Source organism: Thermobia domestica, chromosome 9, assembly GCF_964235325.1.
Source record: "Thermobia domestica chromosome 9, izTheDome1.hap1.1, whole genome shotgun sequence".
Classification (NCBI taxonomy): Eukaryota; Metazoa; Arthropoda; class Insecta; order Zygentoma; family Lepismatidae; genus Thermobia; species Thermobia domestica.
The window spans coordinates 165,226,062-165,248,516 of record NC_137462.1 but is presented as its reverse complement, the minus strand read 5'-3'; the positions used below and the strand labels follow the sequence as shown (position 1 = coordinate 165,248,516).

At 36.6% G+C, this 22,455-nt stretch overlaps 1 protein-coding gene and 1 long non-coding RNA gene across 3 annotated transcripts in view; one reads left to right on the top strand and one right to left on the bottom strand.

Annotated features, from left to right (window-relative positions):
- Ctps (CTP synthase) overlaps nt 1-14,317 on the top strand; it is an 85,752-nt gene extending 71,435 nt beyond the window's left edge. The window contains exons 13-14 of the mRNA XM_081772114.1: nt 3,214-3,429; nt 12,329-14,317. Of these exons, the coding sequence (XP_081628240.1) occupies nt 3,214-3,429; nt 12,329-12,408 (296 nt within the window). The 3' untranslated portion in view covers nt 12,409-14,317. The remainder of the gene's footprint in view (nt 1-3,213; nt 3,430-12,328) is intronic.
- Nucleotides 1-22,455, bottom strand: part of LOC145695166 (uncharacterized) — a 150,054-nt gene that overhangs the window by 6,307 nt on the left and 121,292 nt on the right. For both annotated transcript variants that reach the window (XR_014133121.1, XR_014133120.1), the window contains exon 3: nt 18,838-19,058. This is a non-coding gene — a long non-coding RNA (uncharacterized LOC145695166). The remainder of the gene's footprint in view (nt 1-18,837; nt 19,059-22,455) is intronic.

Genomic DNA, 22,455 nt, shown 5'->3' with positions numbered 1-22,455 from the left:
TTTTAAATTCCATGCAGCATTAACTTTCAAGGTTGTGTAAAATTCACAATCTTCGTAATTTATTGTTGCAGCTTCAGTATTACGTTAAACTAAGAATACGATTAGCTTCTTTCTCGTTAACCCTTAAGTACTCGCGCGGGGTGTTCACAGACCCCCAAACAGTAAATTTTGTGTTGCTAGCCAGAAGTCCTGATGAAAAAATATTTTTAGAGAGTCTCAAAACGTGTACAAAAAATCTAATTGCAGCAAATACTTTTAAAAACATGTCTAGAGTTATGCTACATTGTTTTAATTATTTTTAAAAAGTATTTTTTATTGTAAAAACTAATATCAATTTGGGGGTTTATTGGACCCCGGCGCGAGTACTGCTGTCACAAAAAAAGGCGCAAGTACTTACGGGTTAAACGAGGACTATAGCTCGCAGCAAATCTTAAAGAGGAATGGTCTGAAGTAAAGACAAATAGTTATCTTATATGTAATAAGTGATATTTAGTGATTTAACACAGTTTAGCGACTTTTAGAGGGGGTTCAAATCTTAGTCTATCCTTGTATACAAGTCTGTTTGCACCCTCTTAATTTTTCGTGTATTGCCATTTGCATAAGGCTTATCATCAAATGACTAGATCTTTTTTGGGTTATTAATATTGAAAACCTATATATACTATCTTTGTGAAGACAATTGTAAAGATCGAGTGCGTGCAGAGCCAGCTAACTACTTTGCTAATCAATTGGTCTTCAGATCAGCCATACATTTTCATTCATGTGCTCATGGCTGATCTTGACTATGTACCATAATGGTTAGCGAACCGGCATGATAACCCGGAGACGTGAGTTCAAACCCTAGATCACTCGTTTTTTTTTTTTTTTTTTTTTTTTTTTTTAACAGATTTATCTGTATTAAATTCGTCCATACAAAGGATATAGTGTAAGAAGTCTGTTGTTTCCTCTATTTCTCGTAAGTTAAAAATTGTGTACTACAAGGGTCATCCATGCAGAATTGATTAGGATGAAGTAGTTATTTAAAGTGTGTCCTTGGAGAAGGCAGTAGTTTTTCTAATACCCAAGTTGGATAGAGTAATAGTAGATGGTACGGAACTTACAGACATTAATTGCTGCCTGATTAGAATGACGGTAATTGTTGTAACGTCGCATTGTCAAAAACAACAGGAAATTAACTTACTATTATCCCTTGTTTCCCCAGATGCAAAGTTCAAGAAATATATAAAATAGTCGTTGCTAAACAAAATATTTCAGAATTAAACTACCCTAATTCTGATTTCCGGAGGAAGAATATCTTTGGAAAAGAAGTCAACGAGAGCAGCAAAAAAACAGCAAGTGTTAGCCCACTAACAAGAGCAAAAGCAAAATACAAGGATGAGTCATAAGTTTTGCAATATTAGCAAGTGTGCATGTTACATGATTGAAACCATCGAACGTGACCGCTAGAATTGATAGTTTATGCTCTGAAAGGTTGCGCAGAGTTGCATCCTGTGTGAGATCTGACAACCGTAAAAGTGAATGTATAATAAAGTTGAATTCTTGAAGTTTAGCTTTACTAGTTCGAACTGGGCCGTAATACCGCGAAAGCAACCTGAAAGATTTGTTCTTTGAAATGTGAAAAAGTAGTTGATTGCAGCATAGTTACCATATGGTTCAAGAAGTTTCACTTGGGTTGCAAGAACCTCTCCGATTAACCAAGATCTTGTAGGCTGAAAATCATGGATTCTGATGTGCTTCAGGTCATAGAGGCAAATCTGACGACAATCACTTAAAGTTTGAATCGATCTCTGTATCTGACAATCCAGTATGATTTATCTTAACGAATTTAGCGAAAGTGTCCGGAGCTTATGAATTATACCTCACGAATTGGTCCCAGTTCAAGCACAGGCAGGTGGGCAAGTTTGTTTTCAATGATGGAATCATCAATGCCAGTGCCTAGTGCTTAAATACCCTGCATTGGTGAACAGAAAACGAACTCTTCTGCAGTAAGTCAACGCAAAACCTCATATCCTGCGAACGACCTGGAATAAAGTCTAAGAAATTGAGCTCGGATTACTACTTGTTCGATTCATCACACACCATGACTCATTTCCTTCTTTCATGATACTTCAAACAGTCAAACGGAAGTGGAAGCTGCAGTAGAAGAGTTCTTCGCCTTCAAAGAATTAGAAGTGGTATCGGCGTGGGATCGAGCAACTGGCCGAAAGATTGTTTCAAACGATGCAACATGATGGCCTCTACTTCGAGTGCTGGACATAAATCAAGTAAAACCCTAATTTAATGCACTAATTGGAGCGAAAGATCGTCTGTAAAATCGGAAGTGCATTAAATTGTAAATTATGGCATGAACATAATCAGGAGTTTGGTTTATCAAAAACTCGGTTATGTATTTGCTCCGTCAGTGTGTCCGGGAGACCAAAATCTCAAGAATTGCTTGATAGATCACCATCAGTTTTGGCCAGAATGTAAAGAGTCAAAAGTTAGGAATCGAGTTCGTTGTTGGAGGTGATACTCAAACCGGAAGTGGTAGAAATCAACCATTTCCGGTTTTAACGTTTATCACTATAGAGTAAAAACGGTATTAGTGAGAAGCTACAATCAATTAAGCGTCCGAAGAAACATTTCATTTCATCTTCACTCTAATCTCTCTACTAAAACCGGAAATCTACTACCACTTTTGATTTCAGTACTGAGAAAATACTATGCCATTAACTTATTTTAAAATCTAATGAAGTTTTTGAGTAAGAAGTGAAGGGTAATGGTAAATGCCTCATACATTTACATTAAATTATAAGACCTAAAGTACACCCAGTGTTAACAGTACGGAAGAACAAACAACCATTAAGATCATATATCTAGATCCATCAGAGACGAAACGTTATGCTAGAATCCATATATCTTCCCATTTCAAGAGGTCGTTTATTGCTCAGCAACTCATGCTAACACATGCTGTGCGAACCCGTTTTATGTAGTCTCATTGTTCAAAGGAGGCAATCACCAGCCAAAAGAAAACACATTTGTTAAAGAAATTTTAGAACTTAGAACTTTTTTTTTTTAATTCCTAGCGCGTTGCGTTCTCTTTTTCCTATGGGAAAGTAAAATTTGTTACTTGTATAAAATACAATAACTAATTAGAATTCTATTAATTAGTGCATTTGCTAAAGGTGTAGATGCTTCTAGCGCAATCAGTAACCCATAATCCTTTGTTTATAGGTCATGATATAGATGGGGCAAGAATGGAAATAATGGAGTTAGAGAATCATCCGTACTACGTTGCAACTCAATTTCACCCTGAGTATATATCAAGGCCTCTAAAACCATCACCACCCTATTTGGGGCTTATATTAGCAGCATGTGGGAAGCTTCAGTCATACTTATCACGAGGATGTCGTTTATCTCCAAGATCCTACTCTGATGTAGAAGATTCAGGTAAGATTAAGTCAATGTGCGCTGTACATGCATTGTAGCAAATAATAAAAATGAATATTGTATTTAGTTTAGTTACAAAAAGTAAATCTGTAAAATGCATGACAGAATTCTCTAACTAAATTATTTTCTCAGGAAAATAAGTACGATTTAATTGAGAAAATTTAAGACCAAATGAAATAAATATCCTCTTTTTAACTGTAGCGTTTCCAGGGTGGCCACTCATTTGGAATTTCAAAATTCTCTGACTTTTCCAGAAATTTTCCCGGTTTTCCAGAAAATTTCTAGAGAGGTCTAAAATTGAAAAACACTAGCGAAGATAAATAGTCTAATTTAATCACTTACTTGCCTAATTTTCAATTCTCCTGTGTGTTTCCACTCCACTGTAACCAACTGCTGCACAGAACGAGAAGAGGAATGTCTATCCCTATCGCTTTCCAACCTTAAGCTTAATACTAGTCACAAAAGTACACACACTTACAGTCCACTACTAAAATACAAATTACTGGAACGAACACTACTTTACTGAAATGTTTTAAAACCTCAAATCACAGACTTGCAGTTCACTAAAATCAAACTGAAGTTAAGACCACATCCACTTAAATGTTTTAAGACCTCAAACCAATAATCTCATCATCAATTGCAGACAGTTTCTCCTTGATATCATTCAACAACTTCATTTTCTTCGCCTCGAGTTCAATAACTTTATCCTTAATGGCATTTCTCTTCTTCTGTTTCTTCTCTTCCTCTTCTTGATTCCTCAGAGACTCAACATATACTTCATGAGCATTGCGGGCAGCATGGACAACCCTCTTTGTAATTGGAAACTTATCAATACCACCCACAGCTGAAATTTTATCATGTACCTGCCTGAGTGCAATTAGACTCAACTCGCTTTGATTTTCAATTAAACATTCTTTGTTGATTGAAAATCCCCTCTCCACACTAGCATTTCCAGAGATAAAAGAGGAGAATTTTCACAAAATCAGTCATATGTATTGAGCATGCACCTAAATGCAGCATCTCCATCCAATGGTCATCTAATCTCTTACTTTTCCTGTCATAAGTTCTCAATGCTTCCAATACAAGAGGATTTTTAGCAAAAACTTTGAATTCACCTTGGATTTCATCAGCTAATGTTCCTGAAATCCAATTTTTGGATACTACAATTTCTAGGCAATTGGACAATCTCTTTGCAGCTACAGTGTCATCCATAACAAACACACTTGGATCCAGGAAAGAAATTGCTCTTGTCAGGTTGAATTTTAGAGGTGACCGGTCCATTATTTTCAGTATGAATTTCTGACATCCTGCGCGACAATCTTGTCGAAAGTCAAGAGTCTGTCTATCCGATACGGTATTGGCTTTTCGTATAGCATCGTTTGATGTATACCCAATGTTTACAAACTTGGCTGACCTTAAGTTTTCGCTATTATTGAAATCAATCTTAACCAATGGCCGGCCTTCCAAAACACTATCTTTCACAAAACGACCTGCAACAGACAATACTATGGCCTGGAGCGAGTTGTAAAGGAAAGAAGCTAATGGAGCTTCTCCCTGAAATTCACGCAGGAAAGGTTCAACAGTTTTTGCTAATGTTGTGAAAAAGCCAAGTTTTGCACCAAGCAGGTTATCATTTGTGAAATGTCTTACAGTATCAAAGCTTTTGCATTGCGGTACTTTCTTCTCATCAACAGCCCACTGTACGTATTTCTTTGCGTTCGGTAATATTTCCATCGCCCGGGAAGCAACGTCTGAATTTTCTGTCCATCTAATGCTGCAAATTTTTTTCGGAAACACAGAAGGCCCTGTGCATCTTATGTAATTTGCACGACGAGCTGGAACGTCTTTGAATAAATTATAAGACGCCCTTAGGAATTCTTCTAATTTCCAACCTGTTGCTTGCATGGCAGCTTTAAAAGCACAATTCATAGTATGCAGCCCACAACTTCCAATATCAAGAAGAATTGGATCTGAAGGTGAACTTGCAAGATCTTTCTGCAGGTCACTTAAAAATTTGAAGTTAACATGTGGGCCATCCATCGAAACTTGAACAATTTTCTTGAGGTCCAAACCTAAGATACCATTCTTGAAACTAATTTGAATGTCTGCTGACGTTGAATGTCCGAGGAACACTGAATTTAAATATCTTGCTGACACTTGGTTTCTTTCATTGTCCCAAAGCCGAATCGTAAGGTCCATTTGCTGCTTTTGCGAGACTTTGTTAAGGCTTTCATCAAACCCAATAACATAATGCTTGCAAGCTTCTATTTCTTTGAGAAGATCACCTTTAAAAAGTCGTCCAAGACCATGAACGATAGTATAAGCTAACTTGGTACGTTGTACTTGCATCGTACTACAAATTTCGCTATCAGGGAATATGAGCTTGAAATTTGTTGCCAGTCGGGAAGCAGATCGGAATGACAAGTGTTCCATTACTGCCTGCAAACACCACAGAACTTCAGCTTTAGTTACTGACTCACACTAAAAACGACTTCATAACATTAGCATGTTTATTTTTAATAGATTCTTCGGAAGCCACCAGCATCTCTTTACTTACAACCAGTTCTTCAGCGGGACAAGAAGGACCTGGATTCTGACCACTATATTCCACTGCATTCTTTTGCTGACAAAAAGTTGTTATCGGCCGAGTTACTAGAGAGTTCTTCACAGCTGCAGTGTGTTTTTTGCCTTCCATGTGGCTAATAATAGCCCGTTTCCCCGTGTTGCTGAGACTAAAAGTATTTCTGCAAATCTTACAGAATGCAGCATTCCTGTTGTCCTTCACAGCAGAAAGCCACAATGAGAAATTTGGGTTGGACAGCCAGTCGTTCGAAAAAGTAGCTTTTTTTAGACATGATTGAGACGCAAACTGAAATGAAAAATAATAATAATATGAATATGAGTGTACAATTCATTCACATCAGAAATTAATATATATAACAACATCAATAAAATAAGTCTACTGTCTATTGTTTCTCATTGCTCAACGTTGTTACTGAATTTGGTATACCGAAAAAGTTAGTTACGGTTAGTTAGATGGTCACACAGGTCTACATGAAAGAATAGTTAGGTCTATCTACATCCTTATTGCAAACAGTGTATCACAAAAATTCAGCAGGCACACCTCTATGGCTCTATAAAGTTATGTGTTTTCATTACTAACAATTCAAAGTACTCACAAAGTTGAACACAAACAAAAAAAATAAATAAATAAATAAAAATAAAAGATAAATAAAAATAGATAAATTTATAATTTCGCTGTTGTTACAAGCCAAAATTACAAGCCACACAACGTGTGATCCCCCTTTCACACGCAAACATAAAACAGCACAATCATGATTCGTATGTATTCTGAAATAACTCTTAATGCTTCATATATTTTTTAATAACTGCATATGCATAATCTATCTTTACTTACCTCCTTAATCCTCAACCTCTTAAATCAAGCTGCCGGATCACAAGGTCCAAAATACACGCGTAGCACGTTTAAATACCACACAATTTCACACAAGCACACATCGATGCGGCGTAGCTAACGTACATATACGAGGGTTGGGGCAAAAGTCATGGCAACTATTTTTTTTTCTTCTTCTTCTTGAAGATACCAGTCCGGTTGGAAAATCTGACATATACAGACGAAAGGACAAGGTGTTAACTACATGTGTGGACAATGAATACCACTGACATATCGTAACACACTAAATTATTACGGTAGTATACAGGGCAATATGACCTTCACGGTACAAAAGAATGACAACACAGTACGCATACAGTTGACATGACAAATCTGGGCCTAAAGATGCTCAAAGTAGTCCCCTGCTACTTGCACCACACGCTGCCAACGATGTGGGAGACGTTGAATACCATGCGCTTCAGCATTTGCCGCACCATGTGTGAATCGGGTCACCTGTTCGCGCACAGCATTAGCAATGTCCTCGCGTGTTGCAAACCGCCTACCACATAGTGGTTCCTTAATCTTTCGAATGAGATCAAAGTCACAGCGCGATATGTCAGGAGAGTACGGTGAGTGCTCCAATTCTTCCCATCCCCAACGTCGCAGTAGCTGCATACACACTCTGCTTTATGTGGTTTTGCATTGTCGTGCAGGATTATTGCACTGTCCACAAGAACCGGACGTTTCTCCCGAACGCCACGTCGTACCTGTCGCACCAGGAAGTCCCTGTAGTATTGTGCGGTCACTGTTCTGCCATGTGGAACAAAGTGACAAACAACGACACCCCTGACGTCAAACGCGACGATCACCATCAATTTGACTGGGGAAGGATTCTGACGGAACTTCTGCCTTGTTGGTGATCCAGCATGTCACCACTCACCACTCTGCGGACTGACGTTTCAGTTCTGGTTCGTATGCCATGGCTCAAAATTCATCGATGGCGATTATTCGTGACAAGAATTGATCGCCGTCCTGTTGCCAGCGTGCAAAGTGGTCGGAGCATATTGCATAGCAAATCCACCTTTGAACTTCCGTCAGTGCATGCGGTACCCACAGCGATGCGATTTTGCGTAGTTGCAGCTCATTATGCAATATCCTGTGGAGGGTGCGTTTCTCGATGCCCCTTGCCTCCGCTAACTCCAGTAGCGTCCATCGTCTGTCTTCATCCAGGAGCTGCTCGATGACGGCACGTGTCACGTCGGTCCGCACACTGACAGGTCGTACCGAACGTTGCTCATCACTGTTTGACACACGTCCTTACTGAAACTTTCCTACCCACCGTGCTACTGTCCGGTATGGTAGGGCATTATTCCCAAGCACTTCCACTAATTCACTGTGATATTCCATCGCATTTCAGCCTCGGAGAACGGCTATTTTGATGTAAGCGCGATGCTCAACACGGGTTACTTCCATCTCGCACGACACTCACCAACTGACTGATTTCACAGGCCTCGCTGTGCTACTACAAGCTATCACAGAGCCATCTGTTGTTCTGCATACACACTATGCCTGCAGAACTTCCACACGACACATAGAAGTTTGTGATCCACTCACATATCTGCAAGAAAAAAATAGTTGCCATGACTTTTGCCCCAACCCTCGTATACTGAACCGGATGGTTAGCGCGTGTGCGTACGATGCACGTAGTCCCGGGTTCGATTTCCTGTGGACACTCAAAAGTTTTGGTGTTGGCCCAGAGAGTATGGAAAGGACAATTATGGAGTTACCTGTATTAAGAAGTAGCGGACTTCGGTCTAGAAAGCCAGCGTTAACAACTTTAGGTAGGCCCGGGTCCCAAAGGTTTTGTCGTGCCAGCAGTGGCGTGTGGTGGTTATGCAACCGGGGAACAAGTCGACATAGATAGGAAATATTGTGTAACAAAACAACGGAACTGAAGTAAATGAGCACTAATAAAATGTGCTTTTAAGAAATCAGAAAATTTTGTTTGTAGCTGTTTTTTTTTTTTTTTTTTTTTTTTTTTTTAAAGAACAGTAGTACATGCAGTAGCGGAATTGGGTGTAAAAACTAGGGGGGGGGGGATGCTATTACTTCAAGGTGGTCAAAAGGTCGAATATCTGTAAAAAGCATAGACAATCAATCGTGTGTCGCAAAAAGTACTGCCGCCACTGAGTACAAATGCATGTGGAATCCACACAGTTTTTGATTCCACGTAGAAATACACGCATTAACCAAAATTCCACACATTTTGTGGAATTCGACACACATTCGGAACTCTTCCGGCAGAAATACTCAACTACCGTTCAGCCTTTATATTAATCACGTGACTACCAAAACGGGATGCAGGGGCGCAGCCCCAACCGAATTCTGGAAATCGAGCAGCCATCGAACAAAACAAGTGTGTTAATTACAAAATGGTCCCGATTTCGCTCCAGCTCAATTCATGGGCAGCACTAAATGACAAAAGAATATGAAGAAAGTATGCGCAGCCCAAACCAGCAGAGCTAGATAAACGAAACTTGGACGAAGGAGATATCTAGAGGCGAAGCCCCCAGCGATCAAAGCTATTTTGTATATAAATAAACCAGCTAAATGGCTAGGAATACAGCAGAACGTAAATTTTCCTCCGAGTAAAAATTCCCGGTTTTTCATCAAAATTCCCTGACTTTTCCAGAATTAAAAATTTCCCTGACTTTTCCCGGTTTTCCAGGTGAGTGGACACCCTGGTTTCTGCTTATCTTTATTGCTAGCTAATCTGGCCAGAAGAATGTATATTTCCCTTGTATGGCAATCTTGAACAGCAACAGTTCCATGAAATTGTGGTTATTTCCAGTGACTTAGGATTTAAAACAATTCGCTTCCAGAAATTTACTGCATTTGTATTACAAGAGATGATTTTTCTGACAGCTTTTTGTAAATAAACGTGCGAAAGATAATACATACTATAACATGTCAGGTTATAGAACCCTAGTTATAAAATATTTGCCTTATTATTCAAGTTCTTAAGTGAGATCAACCGAACGTCCCGAAAGAAAGAAGTGAAAACTTTTAATTTCAGGCTCTCGATTCAGGAAGATCATGCTGCAGGAGGGGAAAAAATTGGGAAGAGGCAACACTGTGTCACGTAGCGTATATTTACAGTGTTATTTCGCATTGATTGGACTTCTTGTTATAGCAAAATTTTAGAACAATTTTACATTTTATCACGTAACTTTGTTCTGCGTACTGCTTTTTGTAATTGAAACATTTGTTACGAGTTCTTTAACGAGACCAAGTGGAGCATTGCGGATTGATACATCAAAACAGTAAGTTAGGTATGTCTGGCGGGAGCTACTTGTTTTTTCCCACGCGGAGAACGGGCCGATCCATAGTGACAAGTAATTTCACCGCTATTATGGAAAAATCCTATTTGTGTATCGAATATTATTCTGTCAGGTACAAAGCAGTGTCTTGGAATTTAATTCTTTTGGTTTGGGAACAATAAAATTTCCTTTATATTATTTTTTTAGTGACTTACGTTTTTGTACCATCTATTAGGTGAGGTTTATTGTTGTATATGTGTTTCTTTGTAGTATTATTTACGGTATGGTGGGGATTTTACCTCTGTAGATCTATGTTCTACAAATTCACTATAGTTGAGGCTCGTTGTCAAGTGGTAACACAATCACCCTGGAATCTGTATGGTTTGTCTATGCTAGTAAGCTCTACTACTTGCCTGCCATTCCAAATCTGCCCCGAACCCAGACTGAATCCAACCAACCGTACTATAGAGAAATCGCTCCCTCCCACTCGTAAAATGGCTTCTTCCGAAAAGTGTCAAATTGGATTACCCTATCCACTCGCAGTGCTTGCTTGTAATAAACAACAGTAATTGTATATTTCAATAAATTTGTAATAGTGCTTTGCATTGCAGTCTGAATAGTACTTTAGTCTTTATTGTAAATATCAGTATTGTTTAATTATCCAGTGACGATGCACTGAAATTTCTCACTGGATTAGGTGAAACTTTCGTATAGTTCAATGAGAGTTAAGAAACACAAAGACGCTGGGGACCCTGGTTCGATCGCGCCTCACGCTAACTTCACTTTGTGAAGGACAAACACCGTGTGCGTGTGAGTCTTCTCAGCTTTCTCTCTTTTTCCTTTCTTCATTCTACCATTTTATTCACCCTCATCATCACAGTATCCTTTAACATACAAGGCATCATCGTGGGACATAAAACTGAAGATTTTATTTCATTTTTCCAAATCTGCCAACCAACCATTATATCTTACTGTGAATGTCTTATTGTTAAAACGCAAATTCTGACCTAATATCTGAATAATGTATTAAAAGATTTGTCATAATCTGAGAAGTGACAGTGGGTAAAATGGCGTTACGTAAGATTCTATATGGTGGACGGTTCAATGTGTTGAAACGCAAAGATCAAATGTTTTGTGTATGTATTATGAATAAAATGAAAGTACTCGGCGAGAGAATTTCAAAAATATAGATCTTTATGGCGGTTTTATTATATACCTAGGTATAATAAAAGTATCAGTAAGTTATTATATTTAAAAATTAAAATTTTTATTAACAGTGCTTGGCTGGCTTTTACATAGTGAGGTTTGGGATACAATCAGTGTCAAATTTTCACAATCTTGTTAGTTACATATTCATTTTGATGACTATTACTAGGGCCTAGTTTATTTATTTATTTATTTATCTATTTATTTATTTATTTATTTTAATGCATGCGCATATGCAGATGCATATTTTGAAGGTTAGTCTGTATTCTGAGGGTTTACGCATATTTGAAGTTTTTGCACATTACGAAACATTTTGTCGTGTCCTGAATCAGTAGTTTCGTCCATTAAAACTATTTTCCCTACTGGCTGAGAAATGTGAATATTCTTTCCTAACATCAAGATACTAATTTCATTTATGTACATTTTTCGCAATTGTTTGAAACAATTAAGCGTCTGGGAAGCTGAAGTCGCATTCTTCTACAAGTCAATAGAACTTGTGAAAAGTCAGCTCCTTTATGATCTGTTCCAGACGGAACTGGAGAAAGGTTGAGAGATGTTGGATAAGGATATGGTACTTAGGTCAAGTCAAAGAGGAGTTAATCGTTAGTCCAGTACAAATGTGGGATCAGTGAATATTCACCAGATTGAATGTTCCAAACAGTCTTTGTCATTGTACAAATATTGTCCAATTATGACAATTGATGTTGAAAGGTGATTTTCGGCCTCTAACTTATTTTAGCAAACAATATACGAAATTTGATATCAGAAAAGCTTGAAAAACTAGTAGCGGACTATGGAAATTCTTCCTGCTCACAGTAAATACTGTAATCAAGGAAATCTGAAATGAATAAAATACATCTTAAGTACATGTTATTTTGTTTATAGTGCATATTTTATAACTTCTTAGTGCATATTTTCAGTTGTCTATAGCGCATTTAAATTCGGGCCCTACTTATTACTATTTTCTTCTATTTTTCAGACGAAGATTTAGCCCTCTCAGTTCAGACAAAACTAGAGGTACCTGCAGCAGATAGTAGTGAGAATGGTAATAGTAACTGAGAAGAAATACTACCTAATTTCTTCTAAAAGCAAGATCTTCAAAGAACGGAGCAGATTTCTCTTATTTAAGACAAAAGTACATTATTATTTGAAAAGCGGAATATTTCTGTTTATTTTGAAAATCCCACCTGTTATTTATCAACAACAATAATTTGTATTTGTTTTCTGTATTTTTGGTTCCGCTGTGCGGTACTGTATTTTGAATGAACTGAGGTTCGTCGACTTGGAGTGTGTAATCAACAAATCAAAAATCTTAACTAGCTCATAATTTTTGCATACCTTTACAAAAGTTGTAGATCCTGTATTTTGAGAAATTTACGCACTTCCAAGTTGAGGTCTAAATGCGTAGTCAGGAGGTCGAAGTCGTATGTAGCTAAAAATAATTAGTTTTTGTACAGTTTTGTTCATCCTTGTATTTCGAGAATACTGAGAACAAAGTTACGCCATTAACTTGGAGTGCGAACATATCGAAGAGCTAAGTAGCTAATATATATATATATATATATATATATATATATATATATATATATATATAATGCCTTCAAAATAACAAACATCTGCTTGGACTGCGTAGTCGCTAGATCTCTGTAGCAAAGAATAATGTAGGCCTCATATTTTGTACAATTATGTATACATCTCAAAAATTTTTTGACATCCTTGTATTTGAGAAAATTGCCTTTAATTCAAACGTATACTGGGAGTACGTAATCATCATACCGAAGATGCTAAGTAGCTATGAATAGTGTGCATATGTCGTACACAATTGTGAACTTGGGAGTTCAGATGATAGATCTAAGTAACTAAGGTTATTATATAAATTTTATGCATACTTGCTTCAAAATGTACATTCTGAATTCCTAGAAAACTATCTTCAACAGTAGCATTCATTGATGGTTTAGCAGAGATTGAAAAGTAATACATTACTTTTCCGTGCTAGAAGTTCGTACGACTCGATAGGTAAAGAAAGTTAGAATTGAGTTTAGTGTCCCGTTCAGCGAGAACCGAACCACATGAGCTCCTGCCGGGAATCAAGCCCGGATCTCCCACGTCACGTCCAGAAGCTCTATTCACATGGTCACGAGAGAGCTCATAAGGAAAGAAAAATGTACACAAATTATATACCTTATCTACTTTTGAATATAAAAATCGAGAAGCCCAAGGCATTTTTCCAGTATTGCATTAGTTGAAGTAACGTGGTTTTCCTAGTCCTCCACGCGAGTCTAGTGGCTAGCATTCGCTCCCTTACTTAGTACACGTGGTGCCGATCTCGATTCTCAGAGGTTAACACTTTGCGATAGTTAAAGATTCTTCCCTGAAACGTCTTCGAAAGTCTCGGTGCTAAAAAAGGGACACTAAACTTAAAGAAATAAATCTACCTTTGGCAGGAAAACGCGCAGTGTGATCATTCCGATCTTCCCTCATCCTCTATTAAAGCACCCAACTTTGAGTGTGCACACTTGAAGACATACGGAAAACACAGTTGTACACATTTTTATGAACTATGTGCAATATTCTTAGCTATTTAGATTACATGCTGCAATCCAAGTTCAGGCTTTTGTGTGTAATTTTTGAAGAAAATTAACTGGAAATATAGGCTGTATAAAATTGTACGAAACACGTATGATTATTTCAGATACTTAGATCTTCTGTAGTTATACTGACTATGCATTCCAAGTTGATGTTTGAATGCGGCGTAACTTTGAAACAATTTTCTCGAAACACAATATTGTACTTTTATTTTATTTTTAAATATGTACATAATTTGTATACAATTATGAGCTGGTTGATTTTCAATTTGCCGATTACGCACTTCAGGTTCATAGACAGATCTAATGAACTGGATACTTGATGAAGTTTGTATCAAGGAATGTAATTTTCTTTTTTAAGAAAAATAAATTATGATGAAATATTTTTTTTCTTAATTTCAGGAACTTTATTAGTGACCATGTTGCATGTGATTATCAAACTGCATGTAAAAATTGAAATTAGTTACTGCTTCTGATGAAATATACACCAAAATTTAGGGATGCTAGTAGTACACTCACTACTAACACTAAACATGTATATTAATTAGGGCATTGTAAAGCAGAATATTTTGCAAATCAAAACGAAATACAGAAACCGAAATAAATTATTATTAAAACGAAAAGCAAAGGCTTAATATAGGACAGGATAATTGAGACAAAAATTGAGATCCTCTGATCAAGTACTTCGTTAGAAAAACAACAATTACCACCATGTATTTGAAAACCTGCTTCTGAGAGCAAATTCTAAAAGCAGTTCACCTCATGTTCGAAAGTGAAATGTCAGTAAACAGCTTATTACGATGTTTTATGACTGAAGTCTTATGTTTTATTCGTTTCACCATTTAAGCTTTTGATTATTCCATTTATATCCTCATAGCGCTATAACTGCACTGTTTTAAACAAGCTTCCCTTGAGGTCAACCTGGCCAAATCACTAGTTTATCTTGTTTCATGAGAGGGAAAGAGGAATGTAAAGTTCTTTCGCATTTTTCTCTAGAGCACATTAGAAATAATCAAATCGTACGTGTGTTTTTAACTTCGTTCTCCGATAATATTCCGTGATTCACGATAAAGTACAGGGAAATGATTTATCTCACAGTATTTATTTCCTTGGAAGTTTTTTAGGCGCTTTTGTTTTTAGACTTCTGATTACTTCGTAAATACTTAGGGCGTTCAATGTAGAAGTTTCCCTAAGCTGGTTAAAAAAAAAAAAAAAAAAAAGTAAACTACACATACATGTGTAGGTAGGTCCTGCCTCACCTCTCCAGATACAGATTTCTGACCGTTGTACCAATTTGCTCAAACTCAAACAACACACACACACACACACACAAAAATAAATAAATAAAAAAAAATAGGGCTCTGGCTATTTCCTCACATTCCGCTTCACTTCTTCACAGGGTTGGCTGGTTTAAACCAAAAAACGAAAAATGTTCGTAAAAGTGTAACTATTCGTAAAATCTTGAACACACATTTGTGGGTTGTCACTTTTCACTCCCATATATTATTCGTACTATATTCAGACCTAAATTCCCCATTCTTTACTCAAAGAGATTATATTACAAAAGCAACTTTTTTTTTTTATGTAACTTTATGGATGTTTCTTTTGTGATTTTTTAATAGTTTGTTATTATTGTTATGCAACCAAAGGAAAATTTCTAAACATTGTTTCGTTTTAATAATGTTTACTATTGATAAAATACATCGAAATGTCGTACTTTTTTGGGAAGGGGGGTCATACAAACCCCACAAGAGGCAATTATTGAAATAATAAGAATCTTTGGTAACTATTTATGTATAAATGGGTCAGAGCCAAAGTGGACTAAAATAATTCGTATCTTTATTCACTTTTCTTACTGATATGCAAAGTAAGTCGTTATGTTTCTTTAACTTGGACTAATAAAAGTCGTAGTGAACTGGCTTGGACTAAACTAGTTCTTCTGTACTCTGTGGTACTTTGAAATTGTCCATATGTAATCCTGTATAATGGTTCCACTTGTGCAATTGTTTATTTTTTTGTCCGTCTGTCCTAATGACTCTTGACGACTATATTAACAAACATGCAAAGATCAATCAACGTATTTTTATCAGGAGTTTGTGAGTGAGTCGGCAGACGTATCGCATTTGTGGCCAATTAGTCCCGGTTCCTAGTTCAAAAATGGAGGACAATTTCTCTTGGATGTAAGCCGAGAAGCGGTTTGGATTCCGCTTTAAGCTTGTGTGGCCCCTTTCAGCATAACCCGGTTGTTGCATACTAACACCAAGGCGAAACAAGCTTATTTCTGTCCATATGTGATATAAATACATAGAGCAAATTATTTAAACCAAAAAACCGTGGTTTTTTGTTTTTTCAATAAAAACCATGGTTTTTGCCAACCCTGCTTCTTCATCACCGGTTGACAGGAGACCAGGTCGCCTATGTCGAACCTGAACATTTCCTTAGGGAAACTCAATTTGACATAAGCGTCCTAGTCCTTTCTTGACGATAACATCCACCACTACTCAGCACGCAAACAAGACATAAAATTGAAGAATTAGGGTGGAAACGGCTACCCCACTCTCCATACAGCCTCAATTTAGCAGTCAGTTACTTCCAGCTTTTTCCGATGTTAAAGTCTGCATTGCAAGGTGAACGTTTCGAAACGGATGAAGTGAAACAGTGTGTGAAGAGAGCGCTAAATAGCCAGAGCCCTGATTTTTTTTTTTCCAAAGGGTTTGGACAAATTGGTGCAATATATGGAGATGTAAGGAACGACCCATCTACACAAGTATATATATATATATATATATATATATATATATATATATATATATATATATATATATATATATATATATATATATATATATATATATTCTACAATTGTATTTTAACAAATCAATATTTTACAGCTTAGGGAAACATATATTGAACGACCCACGTAAATTATCAATCAGACTTAGTTTTGAGTCCTAAAATAGTTATAGAATTACAATTTAGTGGGGAGAAAAAACCTTAAAATTCTGAATGCATTAAAATACAACATTAGAGAGAGGAAAAATAAGCAAGGGTGTTAGAAAATTGAAGGATTATCTCAGATATTTGCCCTTAAATAATTTTCGCAAGTCCTAGTTCAAGTTAAAAAGCTTCACAGCTATTGAAATAACTTTTCATCATTTAGCAATCATTTTAAATATATTCCTTGTGGAATCAATATTATTATTGGGAGCGCGGTGGCTCAGTGGTAGAGCGTTCACCTCCGATGCTTGAGGTCCCTGGTTCGATCCCAGCTCACGCCGTGTGGACTTTGTGGTGGACAAACACTGCTCGTGGGTTTTCTTGGGGTTCTCCCGTTTCCTCCCACTTTCTTCATTCCACCATTTCACTCATCTCTCATCATCACCGTCTCCTTTAGCGTAACCGGCATAACGTGGGACGTAAAACTTAAAGATTTCATTTCAATATTTATTATTGTATTTTTATTTTATTTATTATTTTTTTAATTAAGATAGTGACAGTAGGGAGTTTTAATTTTGAGAATTTAACAAGTTTACTCCATTCCCGCCAATATTCTGCTTTTTATACCGGTATTGTGTTTAAAAAAAAATGACACTTCTACGGACTGTTCGCTTACATAGAAAAGCAGAAGTTCATAGATTGCTTTTAGAAACAATTGGTAGAATATATCTGATTGAATCCGAAGAATAACTAAATTTATCTAGATAAAAATAGTTATTTCATCGGGTCGCTGACATTTCAATAATAAAGAGCTATCATGCAATTAGTTGAGAGATCGTGGTTGTATTTCCCACCAGTCTAGGGATCAGTTCCTTTATGCCTCTTCCACTTCGTTTTATATATACACTGGTAATGTGTGATAACTTGAAAATTTACAATTATTTTGTTGAAATCCAATAACTGGAAAATTGTTTCTTCACAAATAAAGAATAAAACAAACTGTTGAATGAATTCACTGTTCAATGTTTAGGCTCCGATTTAATTGTTGAAAATAAACCGTTAGTAACAAAGCAAAAATTACCATAGAAATTATTTAAAATCAGTGATAAGATTTAAGAAGGGAATTCGGGACAAGATGACGCCAGATTTCGAAGACTTGTTTCGAACTTCGATTTAGTGCAACCATTTCATTTAATATATGATCTTTTTTGAATATATTTTATTTTAACTATCTTCTTTATAATGTGTAGACACATCTGGTGGCAACATAGCTACTACTATTGATTATTTCGTAACAATTTATCATTTAATGGAAACTGATCCGGGCATATCTGTGACTAACGAATGTTACTTCGTACAACATACTTGAATACAAATTTCATCTTTAAAACAAAACTAGTGCAATAGTCGACTTGACCTAAGTGTTACGACTTTAATATTAACATCCATATTGATGGGTAAGGGGAAAAAACAAGGAATGTCCATGTATGTTCTTTTTCGGGTGCTTTGTCCTATCTGTTGGTGACTCTTGGTACTATTTGACTGTATATGCCATGCATACGTAGATGTAAAAATGTCCATGTAGAAAGGGGCAAAAGATGTAACTAACCCTATTCTTCTTACGCGGTTTTCAATATTAAATCGCAGTTTTCTCGAAAATGCAGTTTTGTGACATTCCTTCTTTTTTCCCCTTACCCTTCATTTGTGGTAGTAGAATAGGAAGATTTAAAAATTCTCTTAGTCACGTAGTTGTTAATTCTGTCTTTGAAGTTGAAGCCTTCTCAATTAGACAAGCACTGATACTTATCAAGGAATGTACTATGTATTCAACATGTATAAATTCAGATGCTCTGAGTGGAATTTTGACTTTAGCAATGTCAATTGGTTGATCAAAACAACATGCTTACTCTTAAACATTAAAAGCCTATGTCTTCATAGCCTGTATTGAAAGTCTATAACTACTCACCTAAATAATGTTCCTGCAAAATATAATTATTTCCAATATTCCAAACGTGAGCTGGGCATTTTTCGTCAGGGCCACACAGGCTTAAATAGTTTCCTTGTATATAGAGTCTTCATATTGTTCTTGGAAGTGAACAATGGTAAAATAATGAATATTTGAAATAATTGCTGGTTGATTGGATACGGCAAAGTTACTGTTTAAGATTATTTCACTGGAAAGGATCGCTGAAAAACATAGATTAAAAGGTTTTTAGTGATTAAGTTATAGCACTAACGTTAATATATATATATATATATATATATATATATATATATATATATATATATATATACTTTGTTACATAGCTAATAGAGCAATTTACATTACTGGGACAAGTAGACAAACTGCTAGTATCAATTATATATATGAGATACAAGAACAATGTGAAGACTGCAGATTTAAAAAATTGCTTAAGGCTGTGGCGCTCTGATTCCAGTGAATTTCCTATATTTAGTTTTCTTTGCATTAACTTCTAAACCCATGCCTCTGCAAGCGTTTAATAAGGCCTCCACATTTCTTTCTATTGTTTTATCATTCCTATCAGATTTACATCATCACCATACGCTGTAACCCGGTGAACGCCATTCAGCTCTAGACCCTGGTCGCTATCTTTGATTTTCCTTATAGCATACTCCAGAACAAAGTAGAGTGGCCTGAAACAAAGAAGGCGATAATGCATCTTGTTTCAGGCCATTCTCGATGAGAAAGTTCGTGGACAAGAATTTTCCTACTCGGACTTTACTTTCAGATTCATTTAAACACATCTAACTAGCTTTCTCCATTTCTCGGTATTTCAAGTTTTTTTAAGAATGTTGTACAATCAACGGCAAAAAACCTGCAACATAATCATGTAAGTTTATTGTGAAATGACGAAGTCTTTTGCTCCAAAATAAGTGTTCACGGGAGAACGCCGAGGTTTATCCTGGCGTGATTCGTGCCACTTAGACGTTATGTTGATTCCCTGTGCTGTTAGGCGTAGTATCATAATAAACTTACATTCTCATGTTGCAGGTTTTTTGCCGCGGATTGTACAATGTTTCCCTCTTAACCGAGTCGTAGTCCTTTCTAAAAGCATCTTGATATACCGAAGTATTGTATTCCTACTTCATTTCGAGTATTTGTCGAATGTTAAATATCTGGTCGATAGTTGATCGATTTCGCCTAAATCCGCGCTAATAATCTCCAATAATTTAATCTGCATATGGGATAAATCTTGCTATTAGATTATTTGAGAGGATTTTATAGGATGTTGACAGAAGAGAAATGCCCCGATAATTATTACAATCACTTTTGTCGTCTTTCTTGTGATTGGAACAATGATTGATTCTCTTTACTCTTGTGGCAATTTCTCTTTGTTCCAGATAAGCAGAATGAGTTTGTGTATCTTATTTCACATTTTTTTTCTCCTTCAGCTAAAATTAACTCAGCCGGAATTTCGTTGACACCCGAAAGATTTTTGTTTATTTTCTTTATAGCGATTTCTACTTCTGTTCGGCTAGGTTGTACTATGTGCAATTCCCTTTCTCCACGAATATTAGTTTTGGCTGCGTGTTGGGCTAATGGTCAAAGAGATGTTTCCATCTATTCAGGATGCTATTTGTGTCAGTGAAAATTATTCTGTCCAGTTTCTTTAATATGTTCGCAAGGTTGGTAGTCTTTCTTAAATTTGTTGATGCCTTTATACATGTCGCGAATGTGTTTGTTTTTACTTTTATTTTCGATTTCATTAATTTTAGTTTTCAAACATTCGCGTTTCTTTTTTTAAACATTTTGGAAGTTTCCCGTGTCAACGAAATTTTGTGTAGTTATTTTGTGTAGTTCTTGTTTTCCCTTCTCCGCTAGCTTGCTGCATTCCTGATCTAATCATGGTTTGTTCCTATGTGTTTTTGCGCGCCCTAATTTTTGTTTTGATGAAATTTGAATGCTATCCCTAATTCCTACCCAAGTATCCTAAACATATTAGTGCATTCCAGACCTTCTAAAACCGAGAAACTTTTTGAAACTTCAATCTGGTATTCCCCCCGCCTGACTCTCCTCTAATTTCTTTAATTTGGTTCTCTCCGTTTCCAGACTTTGAATATTTCCTTATCGTTGAATATCTCTCTTATTATCGTTGCTACCAGGTAATGATCAGTGTTACAGTCAGCTCCTCTGAAAGATCGAACATCAATTATGTGGATTGTCTTCTATCTACTAAAATGTGATCAATTTGATTATAATGGACTGTCTTCTATCTACTAGTGATCAATTTCATTACGTGTACTTTCCATCTGGTGAGATCTAAGTGTATTTATGAACGTCACGGTGTGGGAATTTCGTACTCTTCACGATAACATTTTTGGATTTTGCAAAGTACACGAATCTAACCCTGTTCTCATTGTTTTTTATGCAGACTTTCATTCCTTATAATTGATTTGAAAATATCTTCTTGTCCTGCTTTCGCATTGAAATCCCGTAATAGAATTTTCATACTGTATAGTGGAATTTGTCAAATACCCGTCTACTTCGTAAAAATTGTCTTTTATATCGTCATTTTATTTTCTGTTAGGGCATGTACATTTAAAGCAATAATATCACACTACTATCCGTGAGTGTAATAAAAGAAGCGCTATCATTAACAAATCCAACACGTTTAATTGCTGATAGTATTCGTTTGTGAACAAAAAATCCTGTTCCTAGTTGCTGATATTTATTTCCTTCCCCGTAAAAGAACGTAAAATTTCCGGACTTCACTGCTCCCTTTCCTTCCCTTTAACTTTCTGAAGTCCATCCTATACTTCTCTAACTTATTCGTTGCGGATTTTAACGCGCCTGCTCTATAAAGTCTTCTTACATTGTATGTTCCAAATCTCATGTCCATTTTATTTTGCTGAGGTTGTACTAAATTATCAGTCATGTTCCGAGGCTTCTGTGAATGTTTCTGAACAATCGCTTTCTTTTTACAGGATGAGGTTGTTAGCCTCACCCCAAACCCTCAAGCCGGAGGACCACCTTTTGTTGTCTGTCCACGATTGCTTATTCAATATATTCGCAGTTAAGCTATATATCTAAAGACGACCTGAGGACGCGCTATACCGTGGTGACAGGAACCCACGTTACACTATATATATATAATTCGCGTTTGTGTTGGCGCCCTTTTGGTATACCTGTCCCACCGTTCTAGTTGGTATCCCAGCACAGGCCTGCATTAGACCCGATGATTTCAAGCTTGCGGGAATCTCCGAAGAAGCAACTTCAACATTTGAAAGAGGAGTAATCGAGATGTTATTATCACCAGAAGTCGATTCAATTCGAGTCGGAGAATGGCTCCGAATCTGAAACTTCAGCTTGCAAAGAGTTCTTACAATTAGAGAAGAATAACCTTTAAATTTTGTAAAATTGTGTTTAAAATACTATTAAATAGGGGCGGGCATGTTGACTCAGTGCTAGAGAGCTTACTTCTGGTGCGTGAAGTCCTTGGTTCGATCACCGCTCAAGTAAGTTTGTGGTGGACAACATCGTATCCGTAGGTTTTCTCGAGATACTCCCTTTTCCTCCCACAATCTCATTCCATCAGTTGTTCCATCATTCACTTGCCTTAAT